The sequence below is a fragment of the Lithobates pipiens genome, unplaced genomic scaffold (genome assembly GCF_037356315.1).
Source record: "Lithobates pipiens isolate NorthernLeopardFrog02 unplaced genomic scaffold, aLitPip1_a1.2 Scaffold_16, whole genome shotgun sequence".
NCBI classification, from domain to species: Eukaryota; Metazoa; Chordata; class Amphibia; order Anura; family Ranidae; genus Lithobates; species Lithobates pipiens.
The window spans coordinates 124742083-124758523 of record NW_027507748.1 but is presented as its reverse complement, the minus strand read 5'-3'; the positions used below and the strand labels follow the sequence as shown (position 1 = coordinate 124758523).

The window sequence follows — 16441 nt, the reverse complement described above, 5'->3', positions numbered from 1 at the left end:
AGAAAATATTTGTGAAGATCGGGGCAGACCAGGCCAGGCCACCCTGATGCCAGGGTCATTGGAAGGCCGTTAATTTAAGCCTCAGCTGACTCGAGCCCCAGAGAAAGGAGTTTAAGGTGAAATTAATACGCTGAAAAAATGTCACCTAGTTTTTATACTTTGGTGGAGCCAAATTTTATGCACAATAATCTGAGGTAGAAGGAGAGACAAAAAGACTAAGGAATTTAATATTATTTGTCCATACTAAGGGAAGGGCTGGGCCAGCCAATCGCTTTTGTCTCGGTGATTTGTCGCAGTTTACTTTCAACTCGGAGCATTCCGAAAAAACAGAGATAATATGCAACACCTCTAGAGGGAGGGTCCAGGGTCATTAAGAAATAAAGTAACGTCATCCGAATACATAGTTTACTTTTCCTCCAGAGTGCCAACGCTGATACCCACTACTGCGGATGAACGTCTAAGAGCCGAGGCCAGCAGTTCCATCATCAGGGCAAAGAGGGCTGGGGATAGCAGACAACCTTGCCTCCTATCTCCTACTACTGAAAAGGAAGATGAGAGATCACCCCCAATTTAATCTGAGCTGTCAGAGATCTATAAAGTATCTCAATCCACTTAAGAAACTCTGCACCAAACCCCATAGCCTCCATTACAGAAAACATGTAGGGCCAGACAACAGAATCTAAAGCTTTCTCCAGATCTAATGCCACCAACAGTCTAGTAGAGGACAACTGCAGGTGGGTGAAAACCCTTCATAGGTTAACATCGGTTGACTTCCCTGGAATTAAGCCAGTTTTTCGTTAGGATCTTTAAGTCTTAATTGAGTACAGAGATTGGCCTGTTGGAGACACATTGGGACCAATTCATACCAGGTTTGAGGATGAGAACAATATGGGCTTGGTACATTTCAGGAGGCAAGGACATTTGCTTTTTACAATCAGAATAGAGCTGTAGGAATTTAAGTGTAATTACAGGTGCATGGCCCCAGTGAGACCATCCTGACTCAGCGTTTTACAGCTGGTGTTCTATCGGTGCCCTCTGTGCCCCCACATGCGCAGAACGGAGCAATCAGCTGGAGTGACGTGACCATGGCGCATGTGCACATCTTAGGAGGCATTTTTCAACGTGAGAGACACTATTAAAAGCTATTCACAGAGCGGAGGGAAATTGTAGTTCTCATATTGTGTCTTGCTGTTGCGGGGCGGGTTTTGGTCTACTCAAAATCACCTTTTGTCAGTGTTGCACAGCGGGCTTTAGTTTCTTGATCAGCGCCTGTTGCCTGTGTCTAAGGGTTGGTTGCAACACAGACAAAACCCGCCCTTCAACACAGCCACAAGCCGCCCTGCAACAGCGAGGCATACTGTAACAACTACGGTGTCCCCCTGTGCTCTGTGAATAGCTTTTAATTGTGTCCATGAAATTCCCTCTCCCGTTGAAAAATGCCTCGTGTGATGTCCGCATGTGCCATGGTCACGTCACTCCAGCTGATCGGGAAATAAGCTGGTGTGCGGCTCCGTCCTGCGCATGCACAGGCACTTTTCGACGGAGGGCACATATTGATAGAACACTGGGAAATGAGTGGATAGAGTGGACAGCTTTATACAGTTTGTCATAATATGCTCTGAATTCCATTAGAGAGCAGATAGGGTCAGAGGTCATAGTTCCATCCGTGCAGCATATTTCAAATACCACTGGCTGGGTTTTAGAGTCAGCTGCAAGATTAGCCAGCAGTTTGCCATTCTTATCCCCAGACACAAAGATCTTAACGGCCAAGGAATGAATATTTTAAGATGTGTGGCCGAAGTGAGATACAGAGACAATGCTCTTCCGGTGTCAGCAAGCTGGCTGAAGTTATCCAGAGTCGGGGAATCAGAAAAGGCAGCCGCTGCCTTAAAGCGGAGTTCCACCCAAAAGTGGAACTTCTGCTGTCACAATTGGCACCTTTTCGGTGGGGAGGGGGTCAGGATACCTGTCTTTGACAGGTATCTTGTTCCCACTTCCAGGAGTCCAGGCTGCAGCCTTTGACATCACCACCGGGCTCCCTCCTCCTTCTCCTTTCCCTGTCGCTGGGCCAGTAGGAGAGAGGAGCTGGGCCTCGGGCATGCGCAGTAGGGTTCCCAGCGTGAAACCATAAGGATACACTGGCGGATACTCTTACCTGCAATGGCAGCGGCAGCACCCAACAGCTGTTGGAAACAGCTGCGGTGCCGACATCGATGGACTCCAGGACAGGTAAGTGTCCTATTGTTAAGTAATATGTAGTAGCAGATCACCGCTTTAACTTCACTATCCTCCAGCTGTTGAAATTGAGAGGACAATTCAGTTCTATCCATTTTAATAGCAGATATACAGTATATTCCCCACTAGTATGGGCATTTAAATACAATATTCTATAGTAAAAAAGTAAAATATACTGTATATATATATATATATTTATATACTATAAATATAATATATTTTATATATATATATATATATATATATATATATATATATATAATATAGTACTGTGCAAAAGGCTTAGGCAGGTGTGAAAAATGGCGTAAATGAAGGATTCTTTCAGAAATAAAAGTGTTAATAGTTAATTTTTATTCATAGCAACTATTGATTTGATTTACATTTTTCCACGGTTTGCTCACTTTGCATTTTGTAAATTGATAAAAAATAAATAATTAAAACATATTTTTGAAACATTCTTACTTTACAGCATTTCTTCACACCTGCCTAAAACGTTTGCACAGTACTGTATATATTCATATATATGATTTCCCTGCAATTCCTGTCTTTTTGACAGCTGTATGATTAGACAAATGGAACACAGACAGATACCGACTCCCACTATACCCAAACTGATCAAAAAACATTTTGGTTGCTTTTACCGGTTTAGTTAACATTTTCATTCATGTTTTAGAGAAAAGAAGATTTAATTACATTTCCCAAAATAGGAGACAAAAACATAAAGGGCTATGCTGGGAAAAAACAAAGGGAGAAGCAGAAGGGAAGAAATACAGCAGGTATAATCTATGTGTCTGGGACTCATCAATACTAAATAATACAATAATACACTAAATACTAAGGCTGGGTTCACACCTATGTGAATTGGATGTGGGTTTCCTCGCATCTAATTCGCATAGAAGTAGATTGTGACTGGCTCTCTATGGAGACTGGCTCTCTCCTGTGCGTCTTTTGGTCCATTTCAGGCCCAAATTCAGCCCAAAATTCGGGCTGAAATCGGACCTGAAGCGGTGAATGAAGACGTGCCGGACTCCTGCTGTGCTCTAGTGTGAACCCAGCCTAAATAATAATACTAAATACTAAATAATGCTAAATGATACAAAAAATCCAGAAGTCAAAAGAAGTCAATTGTTTCAGACCAGGTTCACACTGAGCAGCGGGAATGAAGCCAGGCGAGTTTTTCACTCCTGCAGGTTAGTCCCGATTTCGGCTGAGATTTCAATTTATAAATCGCAGCCTGAAATCACAAAAAGTAGTACAGAAACCACTTTTTGAAATTAGTGCAGTGCCACAGATGCGGCGTCGTACCGATTAGGACAGGGCCATTGACAGCAACTGCCGCCAAATTGCCATGCGATTTGACATGTCAAATCACATGTTAAAACGCTCCAGTGTGAACCAGGGCTCACATACAACCACGAGTTGGCAGGCCAGCGGAGGATAATCATGATCTAGCCTACTAATCTTTAGAGTTTGGCAAATGCTCCATTCTTAATTAAGAATCCCTTGCCTGTGTGAGATTATTTAACATCTAAAAGATGTCAAAAGACAGGAAAGGTTTTTAGACTCGATTGAATGCCCAGACCCATTTAGACAAAAAAAAGTAAAAAAAAAAAAATGATGCGAGGTTAAAAAAAAAAGGGATGGGGAAAAAAAAGTAAAGAAGGGACAGAAATGGGACATGTGAGCCAACAGTTACCATAAAGGCCCGTACACACGATCAGACTTTTTGACAACAAACATGCAAATTAGCTGTTTTAAGGCAAGATCCAACCGTGTGTACACTCCATTGAACAAATGTTGGCTGTGCGAACAGACAAACTTTTCTACAACATAAGTCCAATGGAGCAAAGTCCAATCGTGTGTACAGAAAACCATCAGACTTTACAAACACGCAAGCTCAGAACCAATGCAAAAGATCAGACAACAATACAGAAGTTGACCAAAGGTGGCGGTAAAGAGCAGAAAAAACGTGATTTGGTGAAAGTTGACTGAAAAAGTCCAATCGTGTGTATGCTTAACAAGTTAACGGGCAATGCCCTTTGTACAGAAATCCACAGGAAAGTTTGTACAGAGTCCAGTCGTGTGTATGAGGCTTTAGTCCGATTATAATCATATGTATTTTATGTGTGTTGATATCAGAACAGTGTCAGTGTACAGTGACCACATTCTATTGATCTTACCCAACACTGATACCAGTTCTGCTGCAAATAACCGGACTGTGCCTTCTTCGGTTTGCTTGACAGACATCCATAAGGAATGGAGATCTCCGTATCTGCAGTAATTACACACTGCAGTAAACAAAGGAAAGCACATTAAAACAGATCAGAATTTTTATCACTGGAATGTTATCTAGGGCTCCCAGTATATCCAGTTTTTGAAAAGGTTTTTTAAATCACATCCAATTCTAAGTCTGACTAACTGTTCAAGTAGCATTAAACCCAAAACCAAAAATGTTAAATATTGCAGCTTACATTAGATATTGTTGCTGCATTTGTTTTCTTTTTTTTCCCCTTCTGTTTTCACCTATTGATCTGACCAGTAACACACCTCCTGTATTAGAGTGCCCCCACTCTGAATGGAGGAGCACAGGGGGCCAGCAGACAGCAGCATTGTTAATCTGGGGGGGGGGGGGGGGGTGTTAAGTACTCTCGAATTTAAATGCACTAACAAATTGAAGCCAAAATCCAGCTCACACTGTAGTTACAGAAGCAGTTATACCAACAGTGTTTTATTCTTTTGGTCTTTTGGGATAAAGATTTTACATGAATAAATAAAATCTGATCACTGTAAGAGCCCCTGTCAGTGCTAAATGATTTGTCTCAATAGTGTTAGTGAATACATTTGCAGGAGAATTTGTTCTTTTGAATAACTACAGACTTACCGGCTTAAAGGAAAAAAGCCTGGCCGTGGACAGATTGAAATTTGGCTGGATCAGCAGAACTTGACTGAATTTTATTCAGTGTGCGGCCACACCCGTTCAACAGAAGTCGATTGTTTGATCAACTTCTGTAGAGGGAGAATATTAGAAAAATTTGGCGATCAGAGTCTGCGACTACTGATCATTATATTCTGACAGCAGTGGATGAAAGAACAATTTGATTTCATATTAAAGAAGCTACAGGATGGGTAGAAAAGCTTGACCCCTGTCATCATGCTGCAGAGTGGGACTCTTGCTCTCTGACACTTGAACATTCACTCTGGTGCATCAGACCTAAAACTCTCTAGTTAGCAGAGAACATAAGCTTTGCTGATTGCTAAGCTATAGGTCTGGGGGTGTATCAAACCTCCGCAAAAAGACCACAGCTCCCCCACTGAGAGCAAGGGTTTGACTCAGCAGCCTGCTGGTAGAGTTCAGGCTTATCTGCTCAGAGTCCATTCACACAGGGGCAACACGACTTCCAGCAAGATTTTGGGAGGCAACTTGGACACGACTTGAGTATGAATCACAGCGTGACTTGAGGCAACTTACAAGGCAACTTGAAGTTGCCTCCAGGACAGAGGACTTTGCAAGTGGCCAATCACATCATAATCAGCTCTGTAGGAGGGAGGGGTTTGCCTAGAAAACTATTTTTACTTCCTGGAAAGTTGCTTTAGTTAAGACAGGGGATCTGACTTGGAGGCAACTTCCATTGAAATCAGTGGGTACAAGTCGCCTAAAAGTCGGATTGAAGTAGTACAGGAACCTTTTCTGAAGTCGGAGCGACTTCAGTAGTGTGCATTAAGACGGCTCTCATTCACTTACATTGATTTTATCATGTTGCGCGACTTGAGGCAACTTGGGACGACTTCAAGTCGGATCCAAAGTTGCCCCTGTGTGAATGGACTTTTAGGCTGTGTCAGCTTTAGAAAGAATACAAACTGTAAGACAGTTTGGATTCAACCAGAATGTATTTAGCCAATTTAAATGGGTACAATTGGGCTGATGATTTACAAAGTTTAAACACTTTTGATTTTATTATCTAAGGCCTTTTTCAGGCAAATGATCCATTCAGGTCCACCTGTCAGATTTTTAGGCGGACCTGAACAGATGCTCCATAAACTTCTATGGAGCGTCGGATGTCAGTGGTAACATGTCCACTGACATCCGACCCGCTCTGATCCGAAAAAGTGTGATGGAGGAAATCTGCTGATTGGATGACGACGAACTCTGTGGTCCATCGTCATCCGATCTCCAATAGGGATGAGCGGCGCTCTGACAGGTCAACCTGGAGCAATCCCTGATGAGCAAGCGGATGTTCACGGGGTGGATCATCACGGATCTGCCCCGTGTGAAAGAGCCCTTTCTATGAACCTGATTAGCTTTTTACCTTTTTCTCCAGCAGATTGAAGTGTTGTAAAAAGAACTATTATTGGACCTGTGGGTATGGCAGTACTTCCTATTGTTTTAAAATATACAATTCCATAACAGATTTTATGTATTTGTGGCCACTAAGTGGATTTTCTATTATTTGCTAATTAATTTGAGTATCAGTATGTGGTAGGGTGAGTGAGGGCGACTTACTGATAAATAGGTGACGTTGTCCTTGCCAGCTCTCTCCCAGGCATTGAATAAATGGATGTTTCAATTGTCGCTGTTAGAAAAGGTAGGCAATTGTCATATATATATATATATATCAGTAACTTGTATGACCAATATAGTTTCAATGTAAGCCTTTTCAGTTTTAAGTAACATCGGGTCATGTGTATTGGGGTGGTGGTAGATTTTAAAGGACGTAAATGGCAATGTACATGAATTATTACACCTAAAACTGGTCAGTGAGCAAAAAAAGGCTTAAAGTGATTGTAAATTCTCAAGGTTTTTCACCTTAATGCATTCTTTTCTGCAGCTACACCCCAGAGCTCCGCTTTTTCCACCTGAGCCCATCTGATACAGTGATGTACACGAGCCCAGTGGCTTCAGCCACTGTCTCTGTCCTCATTGGACAGATTAATAGCAGCGGGAGCCATTGGTAGTAATGGTAGTAATAGTAAAAATGTGGGGGGACGGGGACAGGGTGATGGATGGAAGAGGATTTTAACTAAAAAAAGAAGCATCAGCACAAGGCACACATGTCCCTTGTGCTGATTTTTCCTTTTTTTTTGGCTGCACTTATAAAAGGGTTAAAGCTTTTCTGCAAAAGATCAGCCATACCTGAATTCTGACCTCTTCCTTACATTGTTTTAGTGTGTTACGCCGCAGAACTTCTCCTTTGGGTAATACCTATGGAGCAAATAAATAAATATAGGTATAGATAAAGTTGCATATTGGTCAAATTAGATGTTCAAATACATGACATATATTCAGGAAGAATTCATAAAAGGTTTGTAGATACCCTTTAGAATTTTATTGGTGCTTACGGCTGATTCATTTAGCTTTATGTCAATACTGGACACTCCTTCCTCAGTGCACTCCCTCCCTCCCCAGCCACTGCACCCATATCACACTGACAAGTGCATGGTCAAGTAGCAGAGGTGGGCAAAGCCTAATGGAGAACTGAGAGACTACTTCCACATCAGGTTCATCTGGCTTTCGATTGGCAGGGCATAGCAGTGGGTGGATTCATAGCCACAATTCAGTCCAATATTAGCAAAAATATGAGGGTTTACAAATTTTTCATTTTTTTTAAAGCAATTTACTGAGCTGGCCAGAAACAACTCTTGAGGGAGTCTATTCCAGATTTTCAAACTCTTACTCTTAAACCTTTCAGTTTTTGGAGATTAAATCTCTTTTCCTCCAGACGTAAAGAGTACCCCTTTGTCCTCTACGATGGCCTTAAAGGACAAATTGACCTTTTTGTCTGAATATGGGTGTAACATGTTTCGAATGGACTGACCCGTGAACCTTCCTGAGGACCTCCCCTAGCCCACCCGGCCGCATTACTCATTCACAGTGTCCTGTGAATGGAAAACTACAAGGTCCGGCAACCTTTGTGGCTGTCGGCTTGTAGTTTTCAATGAACTACAGTACTATGATGCTGTAGAGCACTGTGGTAGTTCATTCTCTCTTCCTGCCAGATTGTATCTGCTTGCCGTACAGGATGTTCGGGCACACAGATACACTGGCGGATCTGCATGGCACCAGTGATCTGCTAATTGCTGGTGCAATGCTTTACAGGCTCCAAAAAACAAAAACAAATAGTAAATACACATTTATTTACCTGCAAAATGTATCCTTTAAGGTGAATAATTCTACACTAAGTTCACTATATAGACCACTTATTTATTTATACATGGTGGTCATATGACCCCTTCATCTCCTCTTCTCAAGAGAGAATAAATGCAGTTCAGCTTATCTTTCCTCATAGCTGAGTCCCTCCATGCCTCTTATCAGTTTGGCTTCCCTTCTCTGCTCTTTCTTCAGTTCCCTGATATCCTTATCCTTTTTACGAACTGGGGCCCAAAACTGAACTGCATATTCCAGATGAGCTATTACTAATGATTTGTACAGGAGCAAAATGATATCTCTCTCTCTCTCTCTCTCTCTCTCTCTCTCTCTCTCTCTCTCTCTCTCTCTCTCTCTCTCTCATCTCTCTCATCTCTCTCATCTCTCTCTTCTCTCTCTTCTCTCTCTTCTCTCATCTCTCATCTCTCTTATTACAAGAAAGGATCATTGTGGTTTTGTAATATCTTTTGATAGTTGTAATAAAAATGTATATATTTTTTCATATATATTTTAGTATTATTTTTTTCTATATTGCCTTAAATGATTTTCCTAACCTTTAACTAACCTTTAAAGCAAAGATCTTCTGTTCCGTGCAGTTTAAGACCTTCAGTACTGGACCAATAGATCCTTTAGCAACACGTCCTAGAATCTATGGAGGATACATTCATGCATAAATGAATAAAGTTAGACCAACATTAGATGAATAGATCCCTCTTTGATATTGCTGAGATAACTATTTTTGCATTGCTTGTCAACTCACCACAATCATTTCTCCAAAGTCTGCTAAGTGGGATCTTGGTTTTACAGAAATTTGCTAACACACTGGAAAATATCTACTGGTGGTACTAAGTACCTCTGACAAATTCCACTTGAGGTATGTGTGGCCAGACCCCCCTCAAAGCTGAAGTTTAGCAATTACTTTTTTTTCTGCACACTACACACCACTACTCACATTACTTACCAGTCATGTCAGGACCCGCCCCCCGCCTTCTTCCTCTTCCTCATTGAGAAAGTCCTTTCATTACTTTCACTATCTATCTCTGAATGGAGGAAAGGATCCTGTGGATCGTCAGTATTTCTCCCATTCAGAAATCTTGTACAGGCAGTGTAAACAATAAAATAATTTGTCTCGATGGAGGAAGGGGAGATTCCCTGGTACAACTTATTCACAGCAACTCAGCTCAGAGCCCAAGGATTTAAACCATCGCAGGGCTGGAAGTTCAGAGACGGGAAGAGCATGGGGCATCCCTGCAGTGAAGATTTTTACATGGTCCAACTGCCTGCATAATGCATGATACTTCTTTACAGGTAAGTGTTGTGACTAAAGCTGTACAGAAAAAAGATAATTAAGCTAAACTTCAGCTTTAATGTTATGCTATACATTGGGGTTAATTGACTAAATTCAAATAGACTGTACACTCTGCAAGGATATTTTTACTTTGCAATTTATTTCCCTTAGGCCCCATTCCCACCTGAGCATTTTGTAGCTTGAAGTCTGAAGCTCCAAAACACTGGAGGGGAAATAATCTATTATTCTCTATGGAGATGGTTCACATCTCCACTCCAAAATGCCTGGAGCCAGAAGCCCCAAAACGCCTGAAGCTCAAACAAGTTCTGGAACTTTTTAGACAGATTTGGGGGTTTTTCTGCTTTTTACATTGGTGATCTTTTGACCTGTACAAAAACGCTGCAAAATCGGGCTATGCTCAGGTGTATATGGGGCCAAAGTTTCCTGAATGAGGTGCAGCTCTGCTTACTTCCACCATCCAATCATGTGTCAGCTAACATAGTGGATTTTTTTTTTTTACTTTTCACTGCACATAATTGGTATTCATTGCAAATATTTTTTCACTGTGTAAGGGAATATTTTCTTTCAAAGTGAGCAGACTATTTGACTTCAGCAAATCAACCCCATTGTTTAATGGAGAAGAGGACTATTAAAAATGACTCCTGAAATTTTTGTACCCTTGTCAATAAAAAGACTTAAAAAAAAACTCCTGAAAAAATGTAGGTAGCTAGGCTATACAAGTATTTCCATCACTTCTGAAATCCAAATTTTGTTTAAAGTAAATCAGACATATCCTATGAAGGAATCTAATAGATGTCGGCTGGATTGACATTTTTGTGGGCAATATAAAGCAGACCAGGTGATTATAGCAACATGATTTATAATAGTAAACATAATAGTACATACATTGGTATTTTTACTAAATTTACTTTACTTTTATTATTCTGCAGTACTGAACACACTTTAAAAGCATACTTTTATATATGCTGGACTTGTAGCCTGGTAGGTGAATGTTGTAACTGAAGAAAAGCAATAAGCAACAGACTTTTTACAATTCAAGTTGTAGAAGACACATTGGCATTATATAGATTGTTTTCATGCTGAGCATTACAGTATATACAGTTGTGCTAAAAAATTTGCATATCCTCGCAGAAATTGTTACATTTTGGCATTAATATTGAAAATATGACTGATCATGCTAAAAAACTTAAGGATAGTGATCATATGAAGCCCTTTTTTCTTTTCTTTTTAGCACATAGTTGTTTGGCTCCTTTTTAAATCATAATGATAACAAAAAATCACCCAAATTGCTCTGATCAAAAGTTTGCATACCCTGGAGGGTTTGGCCTTGGCAATTAGTGTCTGTGTATAAATTGTCAATGAGATTGTTAGCTTTGATGAGAGTGCACTGAGCAGACTAGATACTGAGTAATGGGAAGCAGAAAAGAACAGCCAAAAGGCCTGTGAAAACAAGGTAATGGAACTTTATAAAGATGGAAAAGGATATAAAAAGATATCCAAAGCCTTAAATTTGCCAATCAGTACTGTTTAATCCCTTATTAAGAAGAGGAAAATTCGGGGATCTCTTGATACCAAGCCAAGGTCAGTTATGCCGCGTACACACGACCAGACTTATGTCCGACAGACTTTCGAAGGAGTTCTGCCGGAGTTCTGACAGAGTTCTAACGGACTTTCCGAATGAGCGGACTTGGCCACACACAATCACACCAAACTCCGACGGATTCGAACGTGATGACGTACGACTGGACTCGAATAAGGAAGTTCATAGCCAGTAGCCAATAGCTGCCCTAGCGTCGGTTTTAGTCCGTCAGAATAGCATACACACGAGCGAATTTTTCGGTAGGAACTGGGTCCGGCAGAGTTCTGGCGGAAAAATTTGAAGCATGTTCCATTTCTAAAGTCTGTCAGACTTTTGCGAATCACACGATCGTATAGTCTGCCGGAATCATTCCGTCAGACTTTGGATGTTGAAAAGTCCGCTCGTGTGTACGGGGCTTTAGACCAAGAAACATTGCAGCCACAAGGGCCAGAAGAATTGTTCTGTGTGTTTATTATTAAGGAGCACAATACAACGATATTTGAACAAAGATGATCCGCATGGTCTAGTTGCCAGAAAGAAGCCTTTACGGAACCAATGCCACAAAAAAGCCTGGTTACATAATGCCAAACAATACCCTGACATGCCTCACTGGGATTTTTTGTGGCATTGGCGCAAGAAAGGCTTCTTTCTGGCAACTCAACCATGCAGATCATTTTTGTTTCAAGTACATGTACAATGTCCCCTGGGAACCCGGTGATCGTTCGCAGAGAGGCAGAACGGCAGTCTGCCTATGTAAACAAGGCAGACCACCGTTCTACCAGAGAGTGCAAAGTCACGTACGTACCTCTACGTGATCATCTTCTTCAGCTCTGGGGCTCTGCTGGAGCCCTGCTCCCATTGTGATTGGACAGAGCGGGAGCCAATCAGTGGGTCTGGTGGACACAATGTCCCCTGGGAACCCGGTGATCGTTCGCAGAGAGGCAGAACGGCAGTCTGCCTATGTAAACAAGTCAGACCACCGTTCTGCCAGAGAGAAAAACGGAGATCTCATGTTTCTGCTGAAACACGGATCTCTGATTTCCTTTAGTCAATGCACTCCCCCTACAGTTAGAAAGCACACATAAGGAGCACATTTAACAATTTGATTGCTCCTGATGTTAACCCTTTCCCTGCCAGTGTCAATTATACAGTTACACTGCATTTTTTTTAGCACTGATCACTGTATTGGTGTCAATATTCCCCAAAAAGTGTGTAATTTTGTGTCAGATTTGTCACAGTCCCACTAAAAATCTCAGATTTCTGCCATTACTAGTAAAAAAATAAAAAGTCCCTAAATCTATTCCATAGATTGTAGTCACTATAACTTTTGCGCAAACCAAACAATATATGCTTATTGGGTATTTTTTTTTTACCAAAAATATGTATCAGAATAGATATTGGCCTAAATTTATGAAGAAATTAGATTTTTTACATTTTATTATTGGATATGTTTTATAGCAGAAAGTAATTTTTTTTTTTTTCTTTCAAAATTGTCGGTCTTTGTTTTTTGCAAAAAGTAAAAAACCCAGAGGTGATGAAATACCAACAAAAGAAAGCTCTATTTGTGGGAAAAAAAGGACATCAATTTTATTTGGGTACAGTGTCACACGACTGTCAGTTAAAGCAACGCACTGCAATATCACAAAAAATGGCCTAGTCAGGAAGGGGGTAAAACCTTCCGGAGCTGATTGGGGTTAAAAACAATGTTCCATTACCTTGATATGCAGGTCTTTTCACTGTTCTTTTCTGCTCTCTGTTGCTCAGTATCTAGCCTGCTCACTTCATTTACGTGCAAGCTAGCAAACTCATTGACAATTTATACACAGACACCAATTGCAATTTAAAAAGCCAAAGATGTGGGAAATTAAACTTTAATTGCCATTTTAACCTGTGTGTCACCTTGTATGTCTGTACCAAGGTCAAACATTCCAGGGTAAGTAAACTTTTGATCAGGGCCATCTGGGTGATTTCTGTTATTATAAATTGAAAATAAGCCACACAACTATGTTATAATAAATGGCTTCGTATGACCACTATCCTTAACCACTTGCCGCCTGCCATATAGCAAAATGACAGTGGCAAAGTGGTTTTAATATCCTGACTGGACGTCATATGACGTGATCAGGATATTAAGCCGCTGTGCGCCCCCGGGAGCGCGCATCGTGGCGATCATTGTTGCGGGGTGTCAGTCTGACACACCACAACTACGATCTCGGTAAAGAGTCTCTGACGGAGACTTTTTACCACGTGATCAGCCATGTCCAATCACGGCTGATCACAGTGTAAATAGGAAGAGCCGGTGATCGGCTTTTCCTTACTCGCATCTGTCAGACGTGAGTAGAGGAGAGCCGATCGGCTGCTCCTCTGACAGGGGGGGTCTGTGCTGATCGATTATCAGTACAGCCCCCCTGAGGATGCCCACACTGGACCACCAGGGACGCCACCAGACCACCAGGAGATGCCCAGCACCAAGTATGCCCCCTAGACCACCAGGGATGCCAACCAGTGCCCATAATGAATGCCAATCAGTACCCATAATGGATGCCAATCAGTGCCCACAATGGGCATCACTGATTGGCATGCATTATTGTTTGGCACTGATTGGCATCCATCCCTACAAAACTTTAAATTACAATGCCGCTTATCAGTGCCCATCCATGCCGCCTATCAGTGCCCATCCTAGCCGCCTATCAGTGCCCATCCTAGCCACCTATCAGTGCCCATCCATGCCCATCCGTGCCGCCTATCCATGCCCATCTGTGCCGCCCATCCATGCCCATCCGTGCCGCCTATCCATGCCGCCCATCCATGCCAATCCGTGCCACCTATCCATGACAATCCGTGCCACCTATCAGTGCCTATTTGTGCCACCTATCAGTGTCTATCTGTGTCGCATATCAGTGCCACCTATCAGTGCCACTTCATTGGTGCCACCTCATCGGTGCCCATCAGTGCCACCTTATCAGTGCCGGTCACTGCAGCCCCATCCGTGCCCATCAGTGAAGGAGAAAACTTACTTATTTACAAAGTTTTGTAACTGAAACAAAAAAAAACAGTTTTATTTTCTCAAGATTTTCGATCTTCTTTTTTTATTTGTTTAGCAGAAAATAAAAATCCCAGAGGCGATCAAATACCACCAAAAGAAAGCTCTAATTGTGGGAACAAAATGATTAAAATTTAGCTTGGGTACAATGTAGCATGACCGCGCAATTGTTATTCAAAGTGCGACAGCGCTGAAAGCTCAAAATTGGTCTGGGCAGGAAGGTGTATAAGTGCCCTGCATTGAATGGTTAAATAAGCATTTTCTGGCATGATAATATTTAGCATTAATGGCAAAATTTTAAGATTTCTGCTAGGGTATGCACATTTTTGAGCACAACTGTACCCCATACTATCTATATGATAGCTCTTATTCTTCATAGCACATCACATTGCATCATTGCACTTTTACTACAAGACCTTTAACTCTGGCTGCACAGCTGGTGACCACACTGGAAATTCAGGCAAGAATAAGGATACGCAATGTGGCAAAGGTCTCTCTGTGACTTTTGTTTCTGGAAGGCTAGTCTGATGTGACGTCTTAATCCTGTCCTTTATTGTTCGGCCAGTTGCCCACAGCTGACCAAAACGTGATGTTGTCAAGCTGTCCCCACTCAACAGTCCTTTCCAAGAAGGAGCCCAAAGGTTGGGTGACACAGAGGTACAGCCCTAAAAGAAGAAGAATCTAAACTTTAAAAAAAGGAGGATTATCCAAATAAAAAAATCTTTAAAATACTTAAAAGATAAACAATTTAGTAAATCAATTCAAAAAACCCCAGGAAAAATATGAAATATCTTTAATATGCTGTAAAGGAGTATGAAACAAAATAATAAATACTCTTTAAAAAGTGTATTACACTGTCCTGCATTCCAGTATCATATTTGCCTTAATAAAATGGTGACACCTTAAATGTAATCAACCTTAATAAACAGTATTCACTTCTCCATCAACTCAATTGTGACAAAAATATACACCATTTAAAAAATAATGAGCACATAATGACTTTTTCCATACAGCTACTCTGAACTACAAATTCAATTACATTTTAAAGTTATGAATCTATTAAATAATGTCTATTTTATATAATGTTTCTTTCACCCTACATCTATTACCCCTACCTTGGTGTCACTGCTGGTGGCTCCCATTTCATGTCTTCAGTTAGCGTACACGTAGATCAGATTTTGTGCTTTCAAGCCCCCCTCCCCACCACTCAAACACTTTCTGATCTCTGAGGGGAGTCACATGTACTGGTAATCCGCTTTAGCTGGACAAACAATTTTAATCTGCTGCTAAGTACTGGCCTTTGCTTATACATCCAGTGCTGCATTATTCATGAGTCTAATTCTTATACATATCATACATGGTGATAGTCTGTCCACCTCAGTGCCTTCTTGGAAAAATAGAAGCAAGTGAAGCATTTTTTATTAAACTACATCCTTTTACCTATTTTTCCTATTTTTTTTTAATTGCCATTATTTCTGTATATTTCTACCTGAAATATCGTGAGGAAAACCCCTATGGCTTCCATTGATGTATATAGTGAGAAAAACCCCTAAGCTGCAATTGGTATATATATTGAGGAAAACCCCTATGCTGCTATGCTGCCATTGGTAAACCTTGCTAGTTCTCTGCAGGTAGTATGCAGCTTCAGTACTTTTGGTATCACTGACCTACAACAAGCATTCATGCAGTGAAACTGGATCTCTCAATCTGCATGCTAGTTCGGGAGTCCTTGATTCAAATTATTAAAAACTCTGGAAGAACATGGCAGTTCTGCAACTGGCATTTTCAAAAATCACCAATGGCAACCTAAAGAGTGTGTCCACTAAAGGTGATTTTTAAAATATATGAACTACTACAACAAGCCACTGTTGTGTAATGGTATCAGCCAAATCGCGACAAGCAACTTTGTTTGATGTTTACTGATGTATGAAGGGGGGGGGGGGGGGGGGTTGACAATATTGATTAAATGGTAGGAAGGTATGTAATAATGTTAAACAAAGGTTAATGGTCAATGAAGCTATCTTATCCTCAGGAAGTTTCTACACTCGACCACTGGCAGCACAATACAATATAACAGAGTTTAAGAACATATACATAAAGAAAACAATGCCCAGGGATTTTTAAGGTGCCAAA

The 16441-nt window shown here is 41.1% G+C and overlaps 1 protein-coding gene across 3 annotated transcripts in view; it reads right to left on the bottom strand.

The window, feature by feature from the left end:
• The window catches only part of RSKR (ribosomal protein S6 kinase related), a 44843-nt gene extending 29313 nt beyond the window's left edge, over nucleotides 1-15530 (bottom strand). For 2 of the 3 annotated variants that reach the window (XM_077480423.1, XM_077480425.1), the window contains exons 1-6: nucleotides 15424-15530; nucleotides 14725-14973; nucleotides 8943-9026; nucleotides 7367-7435; nucleotides 6737-6806; nucleotides 4416-4523 (exon numbers count right to left, since the gene is read on the bottom strand). In XM_077480423.1, coding sequence (XP_077336549.1) covers nucleotides 4416-4523; nucleotides 6737-6806; nucleotides 7367-7435; nucleotides 8943-9026; nucleotides 14725-14973; nucleotides 15424-15450 — 607 coding nt within the window. In that variant the 5' untranslated portion in view covers nucleotides 15451-15530. The remainder of the gene's footprint in view (nucleotides 1-4415; nucleotides 4524-6736; nucleotides 6807-7366; nucleotides 7436-8942; nucleotides 9027-14724; nucleotides 14974-15423) is intronic. The other variant, XM_077480424.1, reaches the window with a different exon arrangement.
• Nucleotides 15531-16441: the final 911 nt, after the last annotated feature.